The sequence below is a fragment of the Rosa chinensis genome, chromosome 6 (genome assembly GCF_002994745.2).
Source record: "Rosa chinensis cultivar Old Blush chromosome 6, RchiOBHm-V2, whole genome shotgun sequence".
NCBI lineage: Eukaryota > Viridiplantae > Streptophyta > Magnoliopsida > Rosales > Rosaceae > Rosa > Rosa chinensis.
This window is the reverse complement of record NC_037093.1, coordinates 10578168-10604687: the sequence shown is the minus strand read 5'-3', so window position 1 is coordinate 10604687 and position 26520 is coordinate 10578168. Positions and strand designations below refer to the sequence as shown.

The window sequence follows — 26520 nt, the reverse complement described above, 5'->3', positions numbered from 1 at the left end:
TCTTTCGAGTGTATGATGTATTGATATAGGTTTATAAGAGTAACTAAATTTGACCTAATTGATCGAATTCGAAACGAGAATCAAATTAGCTGAATTTTTTATAATCACCATAAAACATTACAATCTCTCAATCGAGCGGTTGATTTCTCTAAATTCATTTTCCACTTCATGGTTGCTTTAGAATGAACCTCAACAATTTAAATGCAATATACAAGTCATACAACTTTAGGAGGCAAATTAATATAGGCCAACATCTTTGTAATTAAAATTGAATTTTTATCTTATATCCAGGCACATCCATCGATGAAATATTTACAAACGTGATGTGAAAAAATAAGCACGTTTCGCGGTCGTCATGCCATCGGTCAACCAAGAAAACATTCAAGAGACGACAGTTGACCAATTCGATCGGATTCAAAAATATGGTGAAATTGGCTAAATTTTTGACCACACTCATAATTTATTGTAATAATCTCATCCAACGGTCCATTTTTCCATTTTCTTTGAATTGATAGGGGTTGCTCTTTGGAGTGTATGATATATAGATATAGGTTTATAAGAGTAACTAAATTTGACCTAATTGATCGAATTCTAAACGAGAATCAAATTAGCTGAATTTTTTACAATCACCATAAAACATTACAATCTCTCAATCAAGCGGTTGATTTCTCTAAATTCATTTTCCACTTCATGGTTGCTTTGGAATGAACCTTAACAATTTAAATGCAATGTACAAGTCATACGACTTTAGGAGGCAAATTGATATAGGCCAACATCTTTGCAATTAAAATTGAAAATTTTATCTTATGTCCACTCACATCCATCGATGGAATATTTACAGACATGATGTGAAAAAATAAGCACGTTTCGCGGTCGTCATGCCATCAGTCAACCAAGAAAACATATAAGTGACGACGGTTGACCAATTTGATCGGATTCGAAAATATGGTGAAATTGGCTAAATTTTTTACCACACTCATAATTTATATAATAATCTCATCCAACGGTTGGTCTTCCCATTTTATTTAAGTTGATAGAGGTTTTTCTTTGGAGTGTATGATATGTAAATATACAGATTCTATCCAGAGCGGAGCTCCGCTTTGAAATTAACGTGTGAAGTTCGAGTTTTGGGTCACTTTTCGGTCGTACATCCACATCTCGACCATTCAGTTTTTAGGTACTAGTGTGTAGATCATCTCTGCAAATTTTCAGCCAAATTGATGATCGTTAAGGTATCTAACTCGCTTAAACTAATGGACGGACTGAATCTGTCAACCTGAACCGTACTAGCTTTAAGGCAATTATCAATGCCTTAACGATCATCATTTTGGCTGAAAATTTGCAGAGACGATCTATACACTAGTACCTAAAAACTGAACGGTCGAGATGTGGATATGTAACCGAAAAGTGACCCAAAACTCGAACTTCACACGTTAATTTTCAAAGCGGAGCTCCGCTCTGGATTGGATCTGTGTAAATATAAGTTTATAAAAAATATTATCTTTAAAGATTTATTTGTAAATAAAGCCAGCAACGCCTGGTCTGAAAAAGCCCGCAAGGCTTAGCCCGGCCCGGCCCGAAAAAGCCCATGAGGCCCACATTAAATAGATGGGTTTGGATCCTTCAATTTACCATAAAGCCCGGCCCGGCCCGCTACTATTTAAAAATGGAGTAAGGCCCGACCCGGCCCCTTGATGAGGCCTATATATTCTTCTCGATTTTAATAGCGGATAATACCAATCCAATGATATAACGGTCTAACATAAATCTTTCTCATTCTCTTTCTTTTTTTGAAAGGAGCTTTCTCATTCTCTAACATGTGACACTTTGTGCGCATGTATTGTCAGAGGGTTTCTTTGTTTAAAATTTTACAACGTCACTACCCATTCATTGGGGTTCTTCCCCTTTTCCATTCAATGATTCAAGAAAGAGCTGATAGGCCTTCTTCGAAATTCTAATTGACAAATTTGCAATAAAGCTGTGTGCACTTAGCCTACCAAAAACATTTATACATATTTTCCATTTTCTTTTAAGAAAAAAAGTTTAGTATAAATGGATATATATTTTTTTCCAACTGAGAATATATACGAGTTATGTTGCACGAGTCGTAATTAATTTATACTTAGTTGTATACAACTATCATCGGATTTAAATCCAAAATTTAAGATTAATGAGCATTTTAACTACTTTATTAATTAATTAGTTAATAATTAATAGGGAAATGATGGAAAATGTCACATTAGAGTGTGAAATGATAAAAAGGTCGCCTAGTTTCCCACTTGATAAAAAGATCCATTTTAAATTGTTAGTAATATTAATTTAGTCTTTATGAATAATGAGGTAATGTTAAAAAAGGTCAGTTTTTATTTTATTTTTGATTCCCATTCTACCCTTAGAACCTAATACACATTTATAACCGTGCATTCAAAATCTCAGAGCTCAAATATTCTCTCTCTTTTGATCAGATCGATTTGATCGGAGATTCTCTCTCCAAGTTTCTCTCTCCGCCACCAGCTTCCGATTGCGCTTGGTCTCTCTACGACGACCCCGTCCTCCAAGTCTCCCTTCAAATCGAACAGTTGCCTATCACCGCCGCGCTCTCCAAGTTCTTCTCCGACGTCCTCCTCAGAACCTCGTCGTCGACGTCGCAGACTTCGAGGCTCTGAAACGGCGCAGTTTCTATTCCGGAAGCAGTGCGGTGGTTTCGGAGGTAATTCGCTGTATCAGAGTAGAGATTTGGCTTATCAGATTAGAAATTGGGCGATTGTTCATAGCGGCTTTGATTTTGGAATTGAGCTTTGGATGAAACGATTATAGGACTGTTTATGCTATTTTCATTAATTCTGGATTTGATCCAGAATTATCAAACTCGTGATTTCGATCTAGAACTGTCATGAATTTCTCAAGTATAAATTATAGGTTTATCTATCCACGGTTTTGATCTGTGATTAATTTTGATGTTGAATTTGATAGAAGTTTAGGAATTGTGAAACAGGTTAGTTTTTGTTTTCTTCAATTGATGTACTTTATAGAAATTGTTGTTATTCTTTTGATTGATATAAATTCTGTTGAAATTAGACAATAGATATAGTTCCTTGATTTTGTTGATTTAGTTGCTACTGAACATTGGAAAAGAATTGGATTGAGATACTATCAAAACAATAATGGAATGTAGAAAGTAGGGAGAATTGAATTTGAGGAGAGATGCAATAGGTATTGTAATCCTTTGTTTTTCATTTTTGTTAACCTAGTTGTGAAATGAGCATAAGGGCCTTCTTAGGTCTCAGGTCTTAAGTTCACTGGTTAGTGAACCAGTGAGAGAAGCCATTCTCTAGGTTGAACTCAATACTTCTGCAAAAACTGAGATTTACTTGTGTAACTTAAAAATGAGGTCTTGTTATGACACACTTGTTGGGGGTGCTATCTTCATTTTACCACCCACTTGTTGCATTACTCATATATGACACAATTCTCATCTCCAACCATGAGGTGCTATATGGGAGTACCATTTTCACTATTCTTGATTAAAATATAATATGAGTATAATATTTATGAATTTTATATTAAAAATATATTTAAAAATATGTCAATATTATGAATATTATGTTAAAAATATATTAATTTAAATAAATAAGTTAAAATTTATATTTATATTTTTATCATAATATTTAAAAATTATTCTTATAATTTAATAATTTATTAAAGGGTCCTTGACTAAAAGCTCCAAAATGAGCAAAAATTATCTCACTTACCCCAGCAACAGATTTTTATTCCCACTAACCCAATTTAAAGAAAATGACTATTCTGCCCTCAATCTAATTAATGAATTACATGTTATGCCTCTCCCTCTTCTCCTCTCTCTTCCCCGATATCTGCCTCAGATCTCTCTCTCTCTCTTCTCTCTCTTTCCCAGATCTCCACCTCCGGTCTCTCTCTCTCTGATCTCTAACTCCGGCGCGGCGTCGAAACAGGATTTAGGTCGAGGAGATGAGCAGGACCGGTCCACGTCGTCGGAAGTCCGGTGGTGGACTAGTGGTTGTTGTCGAAACACGGGCAGAAGCACAGCATCATTCTGATTCCGGTTTCAGATGGTTTCGCCTTCGACAGCCAAAGATCAAAACCAAAGTCTCTTCAGAGTCTCGCCTTCCTCGTTAAGCAACCAAATGGCGGACTTCAAGAGACCATGGTGGACGTAGCTGCCGTCGAACATCTGCATTCCGAGCTTGTTATCCAGCAGCAACTTGTAGTCGCTCTCCTTCACCAGATTGAGCCCCCGGATGGCGAGGACTATGTCGCGGTGGTCGTGGTTGACGTAGATGAGGTAGGGCAGCGCGTGGCCGCAGGTTTGCTCATAGGTGACTCGCTTGACGACGCTGTCCGAGTTGAGACGACAGTGAAAATGGGTTGTGGCCTGAGTCGAGCATCTTTGCCGGTGAGATTGGTGATTAGGTGCCCAAAATGAGTTTTTTTTTTTTTTTTTTTGTGGTAAAATGTGGCAGAAGCCTAGAAAGAAAGAAAAAGAAAGACCTCTATTGAGGGCCAATAGACGACTATTGAGACGACTATTGGGGGCCAATAGACCTCTATTGCGGGGCAATAGATGTTTTAAATTGATGTAATTTTTTTTTATTTGTCTAATTTTAGGAAGATTAGTTTTATTTGTTCCATTGAAGGGCAATAGACGTCCATTGTGGGGCAATACATGGCCAATAGTCGTTTATTGGGGGCAATAGACGTCTATTAGGGGGCAATACATGGCTGATAGTCATTTATTGGGGGGGGGGCAATAGACGTCTATTAGGAGGCAATAGACTATTGGGGCAATAGACGTCTATTGGGGGCAAACAAATATTTTCGGTGAGATTTTCAGCAAATTCCGGTGGGCGGCAGCCGATGACAGGAATCCTGCGGCGGGTGACCAGAATCCGGCGAAAGTTGACCGGATTCCGGCGGCCGGTGATCGGGCTCCGGCGAAGTCTCCCATGGTTTCTCTCTCTTCCATTTTCTCTCTCTCTCTCTCTCTCTCAATAACAAAGGGGTGATGGTAAAATGATATTAAAAAAAATTAAAAAGCAAAAAAAAAATTTAATGGGGTATTAGGGAAGACCTCCTTAGAGTGTTTTAGGTAAGAGGGAATTAAAAAAACTTAGTGGGGTAAGTGGGAAAAAAATCTCTTAAAATGGTGTAAATGGACAAAAACCCTTTATTTTATAAAAAATTTAGAATAAATGAATTTACAAAAACATGTCGGCATACATGAAAAACAATCAAATTATTCAAAAAATATTTTAGCCACGTTTATGGATGTGGCACTCCCACTGTTGGAGTTCCTTAGGTAGTGTTTGGGTAGGGGATTTGGAGGTTCCAAGAAATTTCAAGGTGATGGGATCTTAAAATGAAGGGACATAAGTAGTGGACTATTTAAATGACTTGTTTGAGTAATTTTTTTAAAATAATTTGTCGCATTTTTAGCAAACACTTCAATTGCTCTCCAACGAAGGTCTTCTTCTAAATCAGGTATTTGCTCTCCAATGCAAGTATTTGCCTCCATCATCTTCCTTTTTCATACCCTTTTGCTTCTTATCCATTCCAATGTGGTGGGAATCTGTATTGAACAGAAGTTTATAAGAGCCTGTACATATTTACACATAAGAGAAAGTGCTAATTGAACAGAAGTTTATAAGAGCCTGTACGTATTTATATATAAATATGTGTATGAACAAACACTAGGCAGAAAGGCAACAAGCAAATTAACCATAGGAATCGGGTTGGCCAAAACAAAATGAAACTGGAAGAGAAGACAAGCTTTAGAAAATTAACCATGGGAAATGTAGCAGCAGTGGATCTCTATAGTAAATCTACTCTCCCTTTGATCCAATAAAGGACTATGAAGATCATTTTGCAAAACTTGGCATGTAGGACTATGTTCAACTAATCTATTCATACCTCAACTAATTCGTCACAACTTTTTTGATGATTCAAGTGGGTTGGTGCATTCCCAATTCTGCTATATACATAACAAGAGAGACCAAAAGAGGTGTGCTGATTGGTACTGGAATAGTTACGAAATGGCCAGTACACATTTAACTCTGATACCAATTGTTGAATAACTATAACATTGTTATGAGTGGAATAGGGCAAGTAGGATATTCTGGTCTACAAGCAATCACAGCAAGCTTAAAAGTTAAAAGTAATAACTTTGTGGTAATATGAGAAAAGGAAAGAAGATACACTGGTTACATTATAAAGCAATGTCCTACACTACAAACTACGATCAAAGGTGGGTAAAAGTATCAAAAGGAGCACTAGGCAATTGAACAACATAGAACAACCTAGCAATTTTTGTACTATTTTCAATCATGATGAAAGCACACAAGTAAGAGCACTTGAATCACCTATGCACTCAAATCATGAAAACCATTTCCAGTTTTTTTTTTAATTTTTTTTTTCATCGCGTGCTTTACCTTCTCTAGTATTTGGTCTCTATTTTTTTTTTTACTAATCCCAACTAGCCCCTGCAAATTATCTCTGTTAACCAAAGTGGTCCTTGCTGTCAAGTTTACTTGTACACATGAGAGTACAATCCCCAAATTGATACTAGAAAAGCACTCTATGGAGGCGAAAATGAAAATATGAACAGAGCTTATGTAATTTACCAAATATTAAGACTTGCAGAACAATTTCAATATATACAATGTGCTCTGTGCAACATCTTTCTCTATCATACTCTTATCTTCAGTCACATACACTATTTAATAGGAGAGTGAAACCACCATACATATGCATAATGAAATTGAAAATCCAAAGAGATATGCTCTGCATTTTAAACAAGATATATTATCTGTTCATGGAGTCTTATCACATATCTAGTGTTGGTTGTTCCAGTTTCTTATCACCACAAAGGCACAGCATAGCTGAAACGGTGCTGGCAATCGATTTGAATTCCTAAACTGGTCAGGTGATTCCAACAAAATCTGTACAGTTGATTTGATATAATAAAAGATTCTCAAGTTGAAAACTAGTCAGGTTCAGTTGAATTTTGAGGTACTAGTTGCTCTGCTACAGATTGATTCGTAGGAATAAGAGTTGAGCAGCACCACTTTTATTATAGATTAAAAAAGAGAATCATAACAGATATTGAAATCAAGAAGAAATGTATAACAGATACGAGGAAGAAATTCAATCCAACACAAGCAAAAAAAATATGAATAATTCAAATGAAAGAAACAGAAGCCAGCAGCCAATGAATAATTCAATTGAAAGAAACACTTCAATTGCTAACCCAAAAAATATGAAGATCTTAGCGCGAACATGGAATTGACGCAGAGAGCCAATCCCAGAATGAGGTATTTGGAGGTTGGAGCTAACCCAGTTGTAAAAATCACAGAAACCATAATTCAAATGAAAGAAACACAAGCCAGCAACCAATGAAATCAAATTAGATAACAAAATCATAAACACAGATGACGAATTATCAAGAATACTAATACCAAACCATGAATCGATCAAATTAGAGATGAAAATATCCAAAACTCAACCATCAAACCCTCGAATGCAACGAGAAACGAAAGCCCAAGGTGGAGATCAAACCTGGAGATCAGCGATGCAGGAAGAAGAGAGAGCGAGAAATCAAGCCCGTTGCGTAGTCGTCGTTCTTGGCGTTGTGGAATTTCAAAATAACACCTCTCCAGACGGAACTCGAAGGAGGGAGACGTTTTAAGGCATTTTATCCTCTCCTAAAATCCCTCGTCATTCAAGTCGCTCCTTGTTTACCAAACTAGGGATTTTACACGTGGGAAATGTCATCTCCCCCATATTATCCCTCATCCAATAAGGTTCTCTCTTCAATAATAATGCGTCTCAAAACCAGAGACCATAGTCAGCTTCACACGGTTTCATCACCAAACATCTGAGAAGACACGTAGTGAAGGAGAAGGAGAAAGAGGAGGAGGAACAATTACCTGCGGCACAGTGATGGATCTGCAGCAGTTACCGGTGGATTGCATAGCTAACATCATATCGCTGACGAGTCCGAGTCCTGAAGAAGCGTGCCGACTGTCGCTGCTTTGTAGGAGTTTCAAGTTAGCGGTGGAATCCGACGCCGTTTGGGACAAGATCCTTCCGCCTGAGACACAGAAGATCCTGTCTGAGTTCGTCGAATCTGGATTATTGGCCGCTGGATCCAAGAAGGAGCTTTACTTCGCTCTCTGCAACAAGCCTCTCCTCATCGACGACAGTAGAAAGGTAAGTCCATCACACCCTGTATACGCTCAAGTAGTCATGATCTTCAGCATCATTTTTAACCTCAATTATTAGTAAGGCCAAGGGATTATGAAAGTTTCATACTTTAGGACATGAACATTTTTGGATTCAAATTTGTGATGCTTCTGTTTTATTAGCAGGGTTAGGAGGATTGGCGATGGTTAAGGATCACATGCTTAATGAAAAAAGTTAGGAATATTGACCAAATCATAATGGTCCTATTATTTCAGGCAATTAGGCTTTGGAATTTTAAGACCACATATGTTTTAACTGAATGTTCTTGTTAATTGACACCATGCAGAGCGTTTCACTGGACAAATGGAGTGGGAAAAAATGTTACATGATATCTGCAAGAGAGCTTGGTATTGTCTGGGGCGAAACTCCCCAGTATTGGACATGGACGCCTCATCCTGAATCCAGGTGTGTAAATTTTGTTTTGATTGTTTGTTATATATTATGATATATAGTTGGTTGTTGGTTATAGACGTAATAGTCTTATGGGTTAGATAATATGTATGTGTATGCGAACAGGTTTCCGGAGGTGGCTGAGCTTCTTTATGTTTACCTCCTTGAAATCCATGGGAAACTTGAAACACACTTGCTGTCCCCATCGACTCTGTACAAAGCTTACCTTGTGTTCAAGTTTACTCGAGGGGCTTCTGGATTTGAACGCCTACCTGCGAAGGTCACTATAGGTCTGGAGGGAGGAGAACATAGTGACAGGACTGTGTTTCTTGACTTTCTTCACAAAGAAGGGGAGAGACCCGGGTGGTTGGAGATTGAGCTGGGTGAGTTTTTCTGTGAAGAGGGAGAATATGGGCTGTTGAAAATGCATTGTTGGGCGCCTGGGGCTGGTCATCGGAAGAGTGGTCTTATTGTTCAAGGCATTGAGGTCAGGCCTAAGAGGACTGGGATTTACTCAGAGTTCTTCGATTTACTGTGAGTTCTATTTTTTTTTTTTTTTATAATATTTTTGTGCGCTTAAAATTGCTGTGTAGTACAAGAAGAATTAACTCTCCACCAAATTATTCTTATTAATTAATAATTTATTTTAAAAAAAATAGATTAAATGTATTTAATATTTGTATTAAAAGATGTCCGTATACATGACAAACAATCAATGTGAATAATAAATATTGACCATGTGTATGGATGTGGCACTCCCTCTGTTGGAGTTGCCCTAAGATTCTCTCTTCAATAATTATATTATATACTAAAGTAAAATGAGGAAGTTGACTATTTATTCAATAGTGTTATTCCCATTTTGCCTCCAAATTTTTTTTTGTACTTTTGGCGCTTTTGTCCCTTATATATGACGTAGAATATAATCTAATAAATCTAGATTATTTTATCACATAAAAAGACCATTAATTATTGTAATTTTGTTAATTTTTTTTTTTATACTTTTTTGATTCAATTTATTAGGTTACAACTAATGAAATATTTTATTCTTTTTTGAAAAATACCAATCAATCTGTCAATATGTTTGCATACTAATTTGCCTATTAATTTAATTTATTAAATACTAAATAGAAATTTTGCCTAATGATCACGTGGAGACGGGAGGGGGGGTGTCCATTGTAGTATTGAAAAGTTTTCAATTAACCTTTTGATAGCATACATATTAATTTGATATCTCTATTACCTATTGACGGTTCCGCCCGGAGCATATAAACCAACAAATGATACATTAGAGGATGATTAGTTCAAACTTAAAATGCATGATATTTTGGCGAGATATAACCTTTTTTTTAGTTTGCATGAAAGAGTATCTTTTGTTAGAATGTCCATTTCTTTTGAAAAATGTAAATACAAAAGTTTGGTTAAATTATAAGCTTCGGCAAATAGTTTCATTTTTGAAATATGTATATGTTCAAGCCATGATAAAATACCAGCTTTCATATTAGGCAAAACGATAACATATTCAGTTGACATTTCTTATATTATCATTGCTACTCTATTGCATATAAAATTTAAAATAAAAAACACAAATCCGTAGCATCGCGCGGACGAGCTGCTTATTGTGTCTCTAAACCAGAGACCATAGTAGATTACACACAATTTCATCACCAAACATCTGAAAAGACACGCTTTGTAGGAGTTTCAAGTCAGCGGCAGAATCCGACGCCGTTTGGGACAAGTTCCTTCTGCCTGAGATACACATGATGCTGTCCCAGTCCCGCGAATCTGGATTATTGGGCGCTAGATCCAAGAAGGAGCTTTGCCTCGCTCTCTGCAACAAACCTCTCCTCATCGACGACGGTAAATTGGTAAGTGCCTCTCCTTCAGACCCTGTATATGCTCAAGTAGTCATGATCTTCAGCACCATTTTTAACCTCAATTATTAGTAAGGCCAAGGGATTATGAAAGTTTCATACTTTAGGAACATGAAAATTTTTGGATTCAGATTTGTGATGCTTCTGTTTTATTAGTAAGGCTAGGAGGATTCGCGATGGTTAAGGGTCAAATGCTTAATGAAAAATGTTAAGAATATTAACCAAATCATAATGATCCTATTATTTCAGGCAATTAAGCTTTGGAATTTTAAGACCACACATATGCTTTAACTGAATAATCGTGTTGATTGGCATCATACAGAGCTTTTCACTGGACAAACGGAGTGGGAAAAAATGTTACATGATATCTGCAAGAGAGCTTAGTATTGTTTGGGGCGGTAGTCCCAAGTATTGGACGTGGACTTCTCATCCTGAATCCAGGTCTGTACATTTTGTTTTGATTGTTTGTTATTTATTATGACATATAGTTGGTTGTTGGTTATAGACGTAATAGTCTTATGGGTTAGATAATGTGTATGTGTATGCGAACAGGTTTCCGGAGGTGGCTGAGCTTCTTGAGGTTAGCTGGCTTGAAATCGATGGGAAACTTGAAACATGCTTGCTGTCCCCATCGACTCTGTACAAAGCTTACCTCGTGTTCAAGTTTACTCAAAAGGCTTATGGATTTAAACACCTACCTGCGAAGGTCACTATAGGTCTGGAGGGAGGAGAACATAGTACGCAGAGACTGTTACTTCACAACGAAGGGGAGAGACCCGGGTGGTTGGAGATTGAGCTGGGTGAGTTTTTCTGTGAAAGAGGAGAATATGGGCTATTGAAAATGAATTGTTCGGCGTGTGAGTCTAGTCATTGGAAGAGTGGTCTTATTGTTCAAGGCATTGAAGTCAGGCCTAAGGGGAAGTACTAGTAGAATTCATCTCGTCTATGAAAGGGGGTTTTGATTCTCGCTTTGTTTTACATTAATTCTCTGCAATTTTCTGCAATTGACACTAATGGATCGTGTGAATGGCTTTATTGTGTGAAGTATGAAGTACTCGGTATTTAAAGAGATGGTACTTATATAATTTTAGTCGGGTTTTTTTACTTCAACAGTGTCTGAATTCTTCGAGGACTTTTGAAATGATACCTGAACTTTAAAAGTTATCAATGTGATACCTAAACTCATTTTTTCGTATCAATGTCGTACCTGCGGTCGATTTCTGTCACAGAACTGTTAACTATGACCATGTGCCCAGCACGTGAGGCACTTAATGAGGTTAAAAGACTAATTTACCCTCAAAAGTATATACTTCAACAGTGTCTGAACTCTTCGAGGACTTTTGAAATGATACCTGAACTTTTAAAGTTATCAATGTGATACCTGAACTCATTTTTTCGTATCAACGTCGTACCTACGGCCGATTTCCGTTACATAATCGTTAACTATGACCACGTGCCCAGCACGTGAGGCACAAAATACAGGTAAAAATGACCTTTCCCACTTCCTTTAGTTCTTCTTCTCCATTTCTATTTCCTTTTTCATTTGCAAAATGCAATCAGATGGGATGATGACATTTTCTAGCAAAATGCAAAACCCAAAGCAAAATTTGAATCCAATTCTCTGATGGACGGACACCGCCGGGGACTCCATCTCATCGGAGTTCTCCAAGCACAACTTGCTCGACAGCTTTACTTCTCTGAATTTATTGCAAGCCAGAGCGGTGTAGAGGATTTCACGACTCTTGGCCTCCAGATTTGAGACTTGGAATTTACCTGAGATTTCAGACAGAGGGATCAGAGAGAGAGAGAATATGGCCGGTGGCAATCCAGACCTTCTTGTGCAGCTTGCCGGAGATATGACGGAGGCGAGCCACGCCGTCGTGGCACTCGGCTTCCTCACCGCAACTAACATCACAGCATAAGTTCATGAATTTCAAAAATAGTCCGTGTCTTTGTAATTGAATCAAAATTTGCAAAAGTGAAGGAGACTGAGAGTCTCTCTCTTTCTCTCTCTGCAACTCTCTTTCTCTCTCTCAACAATGGCGAAAAGGCGAAGGATGATGATGGGAGAAAACCCAAAACTGATTTTTCCGCGACTACGTGTCTGTGTATAACTATATCTATCTGTATATGATTTATCGAACAATGGGGCAATGATCATTTCACTAATTCTAGCTTCTAATCAATTTGTCCAAAAAAGAACCGACCTTTGGTTATTTGCGACTGTAATATCAGTACTTAGTGGGAGCATCGGACAAGGCACTCCGGCTAGGCAATCGGCTGCTGTCGGGGTGGGTGAGGAACAATCTGAGGGTTTTATACCGGCGGAGATGGATGGCGGGGCTGGCGGATGGGCTGCACGTGGGGCTTAAGGTGACAACTGGGCATTGAGTGGCGAGGAGCTTGAATTTTTGCAAGGTAGCCATATCGATCTAGCTGAGTTCAATGTGGTTGTAGTCAGGTAGTGCTTGGAAATGGTTGGGTTGTTGAGAGAGAAGGTGAGATCTGATTTGCGGCCATGGTTTCCAATCGGAGAGGACAAATCAGAGGGAAGAAGATGTCAAAAAAGAAAAACAAGAAAGAAAAAAAGAAAGAAAAAAAGAAAGAAAGAAAGTAAAAAAAATAAAAAAACAATACTTTTTAGGGTAAATTAGTCTTTTAACCTCATTAAGTGCCTCACGTGCTGGGCACGTGGTCATAGTTAACGGTTCAGTGACGGAAATCGACCGCAGGTATGACGTTGATACGAAAAAATGAGTCCAGGTATCACATTGATAACTTTGAAAGTTCAGGTATCATTTCAAAAGTCCTCAAAGAGTTCAGACACTGTTGAAGTAAAAAACCCCGTGAAGAACTAAAGAAAGTGGGAAAGGTCATTTTTACCCTTATTTTGTGTCTCACGTGCTGGGCACGTGGTCATAGTTAACGGTTCTGTGACGGAAATCGACGGCAGGTACGATGTTGATAAGAAAAAATGAGTTCAGGTATCACATTGATAACTTTGAAAGTTCAGGTATCATTTCAAAAGTCTTCGAAGAGTTCAGACACTATTGAAGTAAAAAAACCCAATTTTAGTCCGTGACTAATATGGTAGATTCATGTTTCTAGTCCACATATTCAGGGCCCTTAATTGCCTTAAGGTATCAGTACCTTAAAAATCGTATTTGCATCTGGGCCTTTCATTTTACACAGCTAAATTAGACGTGCAAATGCTCATTCACTGCATGTGATTGCCGCGTAAACTGCTATAGCAGGTTTTAATAATGCGATTTCAAAATTTTAAGATTAAACACTGTTCCTTCTTCTCGGCATCGCAAACATTGTTCATTTGCTGCCAAGGACCTTGAAATCATTCCAAGCTGAGGTTTTTGCGATGGTTTAGTAGTAAATTTATGTTCTTTGATGAGAAATGATTGGATTTGATTGTTGGTTTCAGTTGAAATTTGATTATGTGCCTTAATAGTGTGGATTGAAGATATGTGATGTGCGGTCAGTTGACGATGTACGATCAGTTGAAGTTTTTGATTTTGTGCCCCAATAGTATAAACAGGGCATATGATCAATACGTCCAACATGGCATATTTTATCCTGCTATAGCAGTTTACATGACAATCACACGATAAAATAATGTATTTGCGATTTCAAATACATTATTTGCTGCTATAGCAGTTTACGCGGCAATCACGCTATAGCTTAGTAAAGGCAATATATATCAGCACGATAAAATAAAAGTTTACAGACCAACAGTGGCTTTACACTAAGAAAATACAATATCTTGATTTGAGGTCATCATGTGGACTTTTGATTCAGTCTTGTTTGCTTGGCGGTAGAGATGTTGAAGGCAGATGGTAACTTCATGTCTTCAAGCCCTCACCCCCAAAATAACCCATTTGGGAGACAAGGTCCCTGATGTCCCTGGTAGCTTAGAGTCTCCTAGTCCTCAATCGAGAAACTCAGTTAGAGTAACTGAGTTTTGGAGACACAAGAGAGGACATCTTAGAACGAGCTTTCCGAACTTCAAAGCCTATCCTAGACATGAGATTTCACTATAAAGCCCAAGTGTTTGTAGGCTAAAGGCTATCTCGTATGGAGGAGATTTTTGTTGGAGGAGGTTGTTGTTTCTGATGCTCTTCTGCTTCCCAAATGGGTCTATTTATAGGGCCAGATGCAAGTGAATCCGGAAGAAGTCATAGTCGGTTGGAAGTCAAGGAGGCAAGTGATCGACAGTAAATCAAATTTGGACTCTTGGTTATCTCGATCATAAGTTTGCTGTAGGTTGTCTCTCCGGGATAATGGCATTAACCATTTCCTTAATTGCTGCCATTAATTTGACCTCTCAACCAACCGGTCATGCACGACACCACATGCATTTGGTCCTAGGAATAGACCCATTTGGGAAGCAGAAGAGAATCAAACCAAAAGCAACAATGGCTTTCTTATCTTTGTTGATGGTCCTTCTCCTTCTAAAATCTCCCCCATATGAAATAGCCTTCAACCTCTAAACACTAAGCTTTATAGCGAAATCTCATGCCTAGGATAGACTGTCAAAAAAGAGACCTCCTCAATATATTTTCTAGTTTCCATCCATATCGCTCGTATCAAACCAAAAGCAACAGCGACTTTCTTATCTTTGTTGATGATCCTTCTCCTTCTAAAATCTCCCCCATATGGAATAGCCTTCAACCTCTAAACACTAAGTTTTATAGCGAAATCTCATGCTTAGGATACACGGTCAAAAAAGAGACCTCCTTAATATTTTTTCTAGTCTCCATCTATATCGCTCGTATCTTCCTACTCTGCATGTTACTTGAAAGGGAGGTTTCATCGTCCTTGATGCAGATACACCTGCTCAATTCATTTGCATGGCCCTGTAACGGATGATCCGTTTCAAAATGAATATCCTGAACTTGAAGATGTTGCACTTACCCTTACTTTTTTCCTGATGATAACATTGTCAGCTCAAGAGACTTATGTTTCATTGTTTGAGATTAAACTATAAAGCCTATACCTGAGGCAATAATCATATTATTTTGCTAGTTTTTGTTTTTTAGTTTACATTTGCATTTATATTATTCCTTCAAGCATATACCTGAGGAATATAAAAAATACATTATGTGTATTAAATATGTGGCTTTGCTGCCAAAGGCAATACATATCAGCACGATAGAATAAAAGTTTACAGGCCAAAATTGGCTTTACACAATAAGAAAATACAATATCTTGATCTGAGGTATTCATGTGGACTTTTAATTCAGTCTTGGTTGCTTGGCGGCCAAGAAGTTGTGTGCCAACACTTCCTCATCCCCCCTTCGAATATATCCTGATATGAGGTCTTCATGCATCTCTGCTTCTCATTAGAAGTGGTTGCAGTATCAAACTTTAATCGATCGACATAAACTATGATAGTAATTAAGGTGCATGTGGTCTCGTGCTTGACGCGGTATAGACAACTTACATACAAATGCAGTGAATCAGTAACCGTTTTGATTGGGCTGACGAAACTGAAGGCCTAGATGAAACTGTAGGCCTAGACCAAGGGTAAGACTCAGATATCTCATTATATACAGTGCAAATGCAAAAGCAGATGTGCAATACGTTTACGTTGCGGCCATTTGCATGTACTCTATTGACATTACATAGACATCACCAGCTGCCCATCGTATCTATAGTAGTAGTCTAGGCTAGACAAGCCGTAGATCTCGTATATTTGTTTGTAGACAAGTTTGAGGTGGTGCCTATTACTATTGGAAAGGAAGTGACTACAGCCTTTTTGCGATCCTCTACGCATACTTATTTGACTGGGCTGATAATTCATGCATATCATTATATCAATATAGGCAGACAGTAAACCATAGTAGACACCGAGTTAATTTCGATAGTGGACTTCTACGTTCTATATGTGCATCTATTATTAGGAAATTTATTAGCTTTACTGGGGAATACGATCAAAAGCAAGTAAAATAGTGTCAATGCTATAGGATTTTTGCTTTTGTGTGAAATGTTATAAAATGGAAGAAAAGCAGAAGTAACGCGTGAAGATTCTGAATAGTAGGCCGCAATGGAGAGGCAGTAGTATATGTTCATTTCTGTGTAGATCATCAGTACTACTAGCAGGAACAAATGGTCTACGACAGTTTTGAATTACACTACGTAATCCTTAGCCTTTTCAGTTCATTGGGCTAATGAAACTATAGGCCTAGACCAAGGATAAGACTCATACCTCTCATTATATACAGTGCAAATTCAAAAGGGGATGTGCAATACGTTTATATCTGGTGCGTTTGCATGTACTCCAATGACATTACATAGACATCACCAGCTGCCCGTCATATCCATAATAGTAGTCCATGCTAGACAAGCCATAGATTTCATGTATTTGTTTGTAGGCAAGTCTGAGGTGGTACATATTACCTTTGGAAATAAAGTGACTACAACCTTTTTGCGAGCCGACAAATTTGACTGGGCTGATAATTCAAGCGTTTCAACGTAGGCAGATGGTAAATCATAGTAGACACCAAGTTAATTCCAATAGTGGACTTCTACGTTCTATATGTGCATCCATTAGCAGGAAACTTATTGGCTTTACGGGGGAAGACGATCAAACACAAGTAAAATAGTGTCAATGCAAAAGAAGATGTGTAATTGGGCTTCAAGTAAAGTTGGAATTAAAGATAATGAAACCACTTCTAAGTTATGGAATGAAGACCATTACTGGATCAACCTGAAAAACCATCACTTCTACCAATTCATATTTTAGTCTTAATTTCTTCAGTTATAAAATGGAAAAAAATCACGAGTAACGAGTGGGATTCAGAGTAGTAGGCCGCAATCGAGAGGCAGTAGTATATGTTCATTTCTACTAGAACGAATGGTCTACAATTGTTTTGAATTCAACTAAGTAATCCTTAGACCTTGTCAGTTGATTGGGCTGATAAAACTAAAGGTCTAGATGAAACTGTAGGGCCAGACTAAAGGTTAGACTCAGATCTCTCATTATATGATAGTGCAAACGTAAAGGCAGATGTGAAATTCATGTTGTCATGCTGTAATTTTGAAATCAATTAACCCGACATGTCTAACCTGGCGGGATTGTGAACCTTGTGTCTAACAACGGCGTGTCTAACCCGGCGTTCATTGTGAGGTGTAATGTGCCGTCATGCCGTAAATGGTTTTGTAATTCTACAGGGAATACGTCCAATGTGACGTCGCTCTGACAATTGAGGGATCAAACGTCTAACATGGCATGATCCTGACCAAATTCCCCGGGCGGCCTTGACACAAGATTTTCACTAATAATAATATTAGATTATAGTGGCAGCATGTCTATATTTTCCTAATCACCTTACAAAATGTGCCTTCTACACTACGGCTGTACAATGTCAATTGTACCTGAAATAAGCTCCTAACTTGATATGCAGATATTGTAACTGCAACAAGATACCCTCAGATGAGACAAACTCAGTATTAGGCAAGAACCAAATTCTTACAGCACCACCACTGTGGCGCAGTAAACCAAACAGGTCCCCATCTGTCTCGATTGCGACGGAACCAAACAGACAAAGTTTCATGATTTTTGTTGCTGAGGCTGAAAAAACCCCAATCCTTTCTCCCACTATTGTCCAGACCAAGACAAATCGAAATGCCATCAAGATGATCAGAATCCCATTCGTTCCACCACGGAACAACATGTTTATTAGAGAAATAGATACAATCACTCACATTAAGACCAAGTTCACTGGAAGAGACAGATCTCGAACCTCGAACGTACAGCACTTGCCCAGAAATAGTATTGGATCTCCCAAACTCTGTACCCTCTTCCAGGACATCTGGCTAAAATCCAGTGAATGCACCTTAAAATAATTCGTTACCAGCACCGCACCTGGGTTGGTACTATAGAACCTACAGACAAGTAGAAGCTCCCTACAAGATTCAACAAGATACTTTTGCACACCTTTATTTTCATGCTCATTTGATATTGTTACTTTATAGAATTGCCTTTCGATATCAAAAGCAGGGGCAGACATATTGTCTCTATTAATGGCAGCAAAAATATTAGCACCCTTAATTTCCCAATGTTATAATCATTGCCAATGAGATAGAAACTTCCATTGGAAAAGACACCATCCACAAATGGTTCGCCATCTAGCTTATGCTCAAGCCATGATTGAGCTCCTGGGACCCAAAAGGTAAGCTTCTGGGAGTGACTATGAACCAGCATGCAGATAAAGTTTTCAACAGAAGGAAGCCCTGAGAGAACCATCTTGTGATACAAGTTCCATGCTCCAGGAAGATCAATTTGTTTCCAAGCCAGGGCCGGTCATGAGATTCTAACGGCCTGAGGTGAAGAATTAAAATGTGGCCTCCGAGATATATATGTGTGTGTATATACTATATACATATACATATACATATATATATATATATATATATATATATATTACCAAATAACAATACAAAATCATGTATTTTGAATAAAAATAAAAATAGAACTAGAACTAATAACAAAACAAAAATATATGAATTTTTATTCATAGATAAATTTCTGAAATACAAAAAAAAAAATAGTTAAACATAAATTTATATGGAAAAGAAAAAGGAAAAGGTGGGTTTAGGCCACAGGCCAAGGGAAAATTGTAAAAAACTGAAAAAAGTGAGGGTGGGGAGGGAAGCAAGGTTCGAACATTGGTTGGGAATGAGCATTTTAGCAGCACTTCTGCTATCCCAGTTAAACCAAATAATATATATGTATTACATATGACATATACATAGAACGAAATCTTCCGAGGCCCCCTCGGGACCAGTGGCCTGAGACTGCCGCCTCAGGTGGCAGCCCTCAGGGCCGGCCCTGTTCCAAGCGAAAGGGTTGAACAAGCTAATATCAAGCCTGAAAGAGCCAAGATCTTTTACTAGAAGCAACATCTCCCAATCTTGCTCCTGTAGTATGCTAACACAAGTCCTTACCCTTTTGTCTTTCTCACCGGACATCAAGAGCCACGGAAACCCATGCCCTCGCCAACCAGAAAGTTCTTGCGCAACAACATGTCTCCAAGATTTGCAAGCATCACTAACGGACATACAATCCATCAAATTCAGTCAGCTCAAAGATTATCCCAAGAATATTGTCAGGCAAACTTGCCTAATCAAATCTATAAGCTTCTTCTGCTTTTTATTTCTCCTTCTTTGCCCCATAGTGCAGCTCGATGATTCCACTTCTGTACAAAAAAAAAGAGTCAACCAAAATTAAAACCTAAGCTTGAAATTCTGACTACGACAGATGTGCATGGAAGTTCATGTTTCATGGAATAAATAATCTCCCTCTACCAGTTGATTCAATTCAAAGTCAAAAATTAGAAGAAACTCCAAACAGGTGCAGGCTCAAAAAGTTGGATGCCATAAAGAACAGTACTTGTTCCTAAAGCTTATATGAATGTCAAAGCAACTAGAAGTTCCAACACTAAAACCCTTAACTATTATAATAAAAGGGTAAATTCCTCCTATGGTACCTGAGGTATTGCTACTTGGACAGTTTGATACCCGATGTATTAAAGGGGACAGTTTGGTACTTGAAGTTAGACTCTGTATGACACTTTGGTACTTATGTTAATTTTTCTGTTAAATGTAAGGATAAAATTGACATTTAGAATATATGTATAAAAACATAATAAAAAAACATGAGTTTGTGGGTTGATTGCCGTTCTTCATAATTTTATAATGTTTATGAGTTATGTTGAAGGTGAAATATTTGAATTTTATGTTAAAGAAATATAATAATCAAATATTTTTTTTGTACTATTCTCTATGAATCCACTGATTTTTCCTCCAAAACTTGGATTTTTCCTCCTCTTCATAAACACAATGCAATGATATTCTTTGGTATTATTTTAGGTCTTCATCATTTTTTGGGTCATTTAGGAGAAAATGAAAATAAATTAATGCTTTTGGGTTATGTTAAAGTTGACATAATTGAATTTTATGTTTAAAAAAATTTAGTTGTACGAGATTAGTTTCAATGGAGTACTCTCATGGGTGTTCACTATATGATTACTATATTTCTTACACATAAAATTCAAATATTTCACCTTCAACATAACCCATAAGCATTAATTCATACCTATAAAATTATGAAGAAAATCAACCCACAAACTCATGTTTTTTTATTATGTTTTTATACATATATCCTAAATGTCAATTTTATCCTTACATTTAACAGAAAAATTAACAGAAGTACCAAAGTGTCAAACGGAGTCTAACTTCTGTTTGAACCCAAAATGAGCATTTTGGCCTGACAAGGCATGTCTTGGAGAAATTGAGCCAATATCAGTGGCTCAAGCTATATATTGTTGACAAATTCGAGATATATCATTTAGAGGCTAAATAAAGCCTTCCTGCAGAATTATGGAAGATTATGCGAGCTGCAGCAAAAGGAAATGATGGAAGCATGGAAATGAAAAGTCAACTTTAGCACATTTTCCTACTTCGACTAGGAGAAACCAAGCTAAACAAGGAAGGAGGGGCGGCAGACTAACCAAATGAAATCCAAATGAGATAAAACTTTCCAGATTCATTCTAGACATCCGAAGAATCATTTCTTATGAATAGTGTAAGAACTAGTTTGGAGTGGAAAACCTTCATTTCCTTGGTACAGTTTTCTGAAAGACAGAACTGGAAAACCGGACCTGCAAGGATTCCAGCGGCATTTCCGGCCCAACCACATGGAAGTAAGCTCTAAAATTTTACCATAATGATCTACACTCATGATGGATCATTTTATATGAAGAAGTCGAAGGCCCATTCTAAGTTCTTGATGGAGATATAATTGAAGGAATAAAGGAGCAGAAAGTGACTCAAAATCACTCCAAAACTAATCATTTTCAATCTCATTTAGTACTCCACTATCTCCAATTAGTACTCCACTATCTTCAATAAGTGCTCCACTATCTCATTTAGTGCTCCACTATCTCACTTAGTGCTCCACTATCTTCAATAAGTGCTCCACTATCTCCAATTAGTGCTCCACTATCTCATTAAGTGCTCCACTATCATTTGTTTAAGGCCAACCACTTTGGCATGGTAGCCTATAAATAGAGGTTACAATGAAACAACACAACACACAATTCATCAACAACAATCTCTAAGATTATCCAAGCCTCTCTAGAGCAACCCCTCTCCTTCTCTTACCGGTGACCACACTCCATTCCCAGAATCCTAAGGAGCCGACTGCCAGTGCCACCAAACCTTCTGTCAACGTACTTCGGTCCTAGTCCCCTCAGGAGCCGACTGTAGTACCACGATCACAACGGTTACAGAACTAGCCAAGCAAGGGTAACGCCCTCGCAAACCAGCCAAGCTAAAGTCACGCTTTAGCAAGTTCTCCCCACTTCCCAGTGATTTTTGCTCTGCTCAATCTACGACGTCGAGTATCGATTGTGTGATATTGAAGAAACTAAGCAAAAGTCCTCGCCACGAGGCACAAAGACCCCTGCGACGAGGTTGGTGCTCTCCTCGTCTACAATCACTTGAAAGAAGTCAGGTCAAGGGACACCCCCGACGACTGCACCCAAACGGTGCTGGCACGCCCACGTAAGAAAAGAGACTGTTGACCACCTCAAGAAAAACTGGAGCCAAACATTTTGGCATGCCCAGTGGGACTACACCAGAGTCTTTTTTTGTTCACTATCATTGGGATGCCAAAGGAAAATCTTTACCAAAAGAAATTCCTGAAGTCATGCCTGTTTTTCTTAAGAAGAAGAAGTGCAAATTCCTAAACTTCTCAAAGCGCAAGGCATCCAGTTACAAGCCGCATAAAAATGATGGTGACGCTGCTGCTGCAAATGACGAGGCAACGATAGAAGGCTATGTGCCCATTCCCATTCCAGAGAACGCAAGCATAGAAGAGCGGCTTGATATCCTTCAAAAGAATTCTACCGCATACCATGAGAATATGAGAAAAGCCCTCGCGGAGGACCGTCGACGGCTGGATGAGTTCACAATTTCGATCAAGAGGCTTGAGCTAGGGGCACAACAAACACAAGGTGAATTGGAACGTCAAGAACCTGCTCGCGAAGAGGTCATTTCTGAGACCAACTTGCCTATAGGTGGCAATCAACCTAAGGGTCTCATTGGTGAGTCACAGCCTTACACAGAGGTCGTGCATGGAAAAGGTCATCAACAAGATTGTTCTTCTAAAAATACAATTGTCTCTGAACAAATATTTGATTTCTCCACTGATCAAGCCAAATACGTGGCTACTGATCAGATGCACAGGGGGCAAGATATGGCCCATGATCATCCTTTTGATCAACAGAAGCAAGTTCATGATCAATTTAATTGTGACTCTGCGGCTGGACGTTATCATGATCATGAAGAGGACCAATCAAAACATGGCCCACTTAATTATCAATTTAGCCTTGGCCATGCTTCTGGACGTCATGGTGGAGTTAACCAACTAAGCCATGGCCAACTTAATTATCAATTAAGTTGTGGTCTTGGAAAGCCAACCTGTGGCTTTATTAATCAATTCAATTTCAAATTCTTCATCAGTGTTTAAGGGCCAAGCAGTGGCTTTGATATACATGGAGGATACATTTGCAACCCACCTTGCAAGAATGGCCAGAAAAATTATTTTAGTGGCCAATTTGTCCTTCGTGACTGTAAATTTGAGTATCATAAATACAAGTTAATTCTTGTTTACAATTATCAGACTCTAAATTTCTTGCAAAAGAAATTTGTCTATGATACTAAACAGTCCATATAGGCGTCTCAATATTATGCCTGGAAAGAAAATAGAGTCAAACAAATATGTGCTATGCCTATTTTCGAAGAAGAGGTCAATCCACCACTTTGTGGTGACTCTAAGTATGATCTCGATGTAGAGCCAATATATGATGAGTATGATGATAATTATAATTTAATTATTGGTTCCAAAAATCATATGAAGCCATTCAAGTTCTTTGAAGCTCTTAATGTGGAGAATTCAGACTAGCAAGTGGTCAAATGCAAAAGCCAATTCGTGGCTTATTCTGAAGACACCATGTTCTATGATATGGTTGTTGGCGACAAAGCCGATCTTGGTACACCATCATCTCCAAAATTGCAATTGAAGGTCATGCTTCGTCAACCAACAAAGATACTTGGGGGGCAAGATTACCCCTCTCACGAGCCAAATTCCTCCAAATTCTTCAACGCGAAGCATCTTTGTTCTTTTCCTACAAGTTCTCACATGAGGGATTTTTACCCTACAAATTTTGATACATCGGAGCTTGGAGTGAAGCATAGATGGCCTCCCCTGTGAACTTGTAGAGGCGGCGAATGGTGGAAACACTTATTTATTTCTAGCGCCGTTGCCGAGGATTGAAAAATCTCCATGTAAATCACACCACTATGAAGAAGTTGAGGTTGGTAAGGGGTTGTGAATCATAACGGAATAAGTGAAGTCTCTTTTATTAATATTGGCCTAAACTTCTTATTGGTGCCTAGTTCAGGTCCCTTATGGTTAATGGCGGCTTTTATTAACACTTGTTGAACTGTCTTCACACTTATGACCTTTCTCATCTTAGTAAGTATAGCTTATGTGAAATGATGTCTAGAAATGGGACAACGTTCAGGACAGGTTCTTGAATCCAGAAGTGCGTGCAAATGGGCCTAAACAACTAAGTGGGAGTAACTCATGCCAAAATGGATTCTGCCTCTCTTGTTCGCCCTCCCCCACCTGACCATTTCAGTAAGGTTGCCCAAAGGATTTGAAAGAAAATTTGTGTCTAGGCGACTATACTTGGGCCGCATGTCTAAACCTTCATTCACATTGTCTTATTGAATTCAGCTACTTATCAAAAAAAAAAAAAAAATTTAGTGCGATCCAAAAATTACTCGGAGGAGTCGTAGACAGTTTCTTCGCATAAGACATGGGGGGCAATTACAGTGTTCCTACACTCGCGAAGCCCATTCATGCAGGCCTGTTTTTGAGGCCCATACTCATTTCTTCGCTACACCTAGCAACACTAGGGGGGAAACACTACACAATATTAAGCCGAGTCAGCGGCTCTGGAATTTTTTTACAGCTTTATCTCTTCTCTCGCTGAGAAAACACCTTCGCGGGAAAATAGGGTCGAGCGCTAGGAGTTGAGGCTGAGCTCAAGGGAAATGCGAGAGCCACCGTTGTAGCCGCCACCTCCCTCGGAAGTAGTCTTCATGTCCTCACCATGAATGGGGAACAGAGGAAGTGTTTCAATCTCCGTGTTCATAGATCCATAACCACCATAGTTTCCCATCTTCCTGTTAAAAGCAATCATCACACAAGCTGAAGAAGCAGAAGCAGATGCAGAAGATCCGAAGTTAATATACTGATCCTCAGGTTTCCAATTAGTACCATTACCATTACCAACAAGCCATGATCTTTGCATGGGCACATGAACATCCGAAGTGATCTTCTTCTTCTGTTTCTCCTGAGCTCTGTGGTTCCCGAACCAATAATAGACGTTCCTGCTCTTGATATTTCCGTACCATTTCAGTTGGAGACAGATCCTCTGAATCTGCTTTGCTGTTAGGGACCTAACTACCTTGTTGTAGAAAAGCTCATTGAGGATTCTTATCTGATCTGTAGTGGGAGTCCACCTGGTACTGCTCCACCTGCAAAGCATGTTAGCACTACTCCCGGCTGCTTTGTTGCTTCCTCCATCCTTGGTTGGTTGTTGGGTTTGTGGTTCCATTGGTGATGAGTTGAAAAAATGCGAGAATTGAAGAGTGGTGATGATGAGTAATTAAGAAAGATTGCTGTTAGAAATATTGGGAATGACTGAAGTTGACAGAGAGATGTTCGTAAAAAAAGGAAGGGTATTGTTGAGGATCTGAAACCCAGAGAAAGTTTTTTGGCGTGAACGTTCCCATCCCCAGAATGCACCTATTTATAGGAACAGGGCATGCAAATCTCCACCCTTGGACGGACAATCTCAGAAAAGCATCTCCACCCTTAGATGGATGGTTAAAGAGTCAAACCGATGTTAGTAAATCTTGATTAAAGTTGACCTAAATCTCAGAAAAGAAGAGATTATTGGCGCGTGGGGAAACCAAACGGTTTTCGAGGAGGTAACTATTCTATTCACGAGATTATTTTTTCACAACCGTTGTTTTTCAACGAGTGATTAATGCCTTAAATCTCGAAAAAGAAGGGATTATTGGCGCCAAGAGTTTTGAGTTGGGGCCAGCAAATGGATCCAAAAGATACATACTTTCTCAAAACCCTCGCCGTAAGGCTCTTTTTGACTCGGAGCATATTTTAAAAGTTCATATATACAACTATGGGGGCCTATATTTGGGGCCTTGTGAGACACAATTATTGGCTTCTCAAGGATATTTAAATATCAGGATAAGAAAATATTATTATATTCATAAAGTGGCTTTGCGGCTAAAAGCAGTACATTCATTACAAAGCCAAAAGTGGCTAGAATACAAAACAGGAATCTTCGGATATCTTATGAATCTTTTCTCAAGTGGAAGCAGCTATGGAATCCAACGTCGGGTTGAGCCGCGCCATTATCCCAAGGAGGGGCAGACTTCAGGGAAGGAAAAAGAGGAGTAACGGAGCCCCCACGCCCCCTTTACATGGAAGCGGCAGAGGAATCCAACATAGGCTTGGCCAACGCTATTATCCATGAGAAGGGGAGACTCCAGTGAAAGAAAATGGAGCCTCCAAGCCCCCTCAATTGGAAACAGCTATGGAATCCAACGTCGGGTTGAGCCGCGCCATTATCTCCGGGAGGGGCAGAGAGTGAAGGAACCGAATATCAGCTTGAGTCTCTGCACCCCCTCTAGCCTTGGTAACCACCACTAGTTGGACGTGAAGTATAGGAACAGCCATTCTGTAGCTTGAACCCATTCCTTCAAAGAGTCCATCCCTCCTCATCCCTCCAAGATTCTATCAAGAAGAGAAAGGGGGAGAAGGAGGTGAGAACCAAAGCCCCTTCCATTTGGAGGGCACAACACAGGC

General features: G+C 38.7%; 2 protein-coding genes and 1 long non-coding RNA gene across 4 annotated transcripts; 1 reads left to right on the top strand and 2 right to left on the bottom strand.

Moving 5' to 3' along the window:
* Window positions 1-5188: 5188 nt before the first annotated feature.
* On the bottom strand, window positions 5189-7747 carry LOC112169452. The gene is made up of 2 exons (XR_002924684.2): window positions 7591-7747; window positions 5189-5605 (listed from the first exon to the last, which is right to left on the bottom strand). It is a non-coding gene; the product is annotated as an uncharacterized LOC112169452 (long non-coding RNA).
* A 74-nt stretch (window positions 7748-7821) lies between these two features.
* LOC112169451 (putative F-box protein PP2-B8) lies at window positions 7822-11648 on the top strand. 2 transcript variants are annotated; one of them, XM_024306474.2, is made up of 6 exons: window positions 7822-8244; window positions 8564-8682; window positions 8794-9201; window positions 10364-10532; window positions 10861-10979; window positions 11091-11648. In XM_024306474.2, exons 1-6 carry the CDS (start codon window positions 7975-7977, stop codon window positions 11464-11466), a joined length of 1461 nt encoding a protein of 486 aa, XP_024162242.1. In that variant the 5' UTR covers window positions 7822-7974; the 3' UTR covers window positions 11467-11648. The 2 variants fall into 2 exon arrangements, with proteins under 2 accessions (XP_024162242.1, XP_024162241.1); XM_024306473.2 differs by having other exon boundaries at window positions 10361-10532.
* Window positions 11649-24400: 12752 nt separating this feature from the next.
* On the bottom strand, window positions 24401-25243 carry LOC112170795 (protein WUSCHEL). The gene is made up of 2 exons (XM_024308092.1): window positions 24736-25243; window positions 24401-24426 (listed from the first exon to the last, which is right to left on the bottom strand). Exons 1-2 carry the CDS (start codon window positions 25241-25243, stop codon window positions 24401-24403), a joined length of 534 nt encoding a protein of 177 aa, XP_024163860.1.
* Window positions 25244-26520: the final 1277 nt, after the last annotated feature.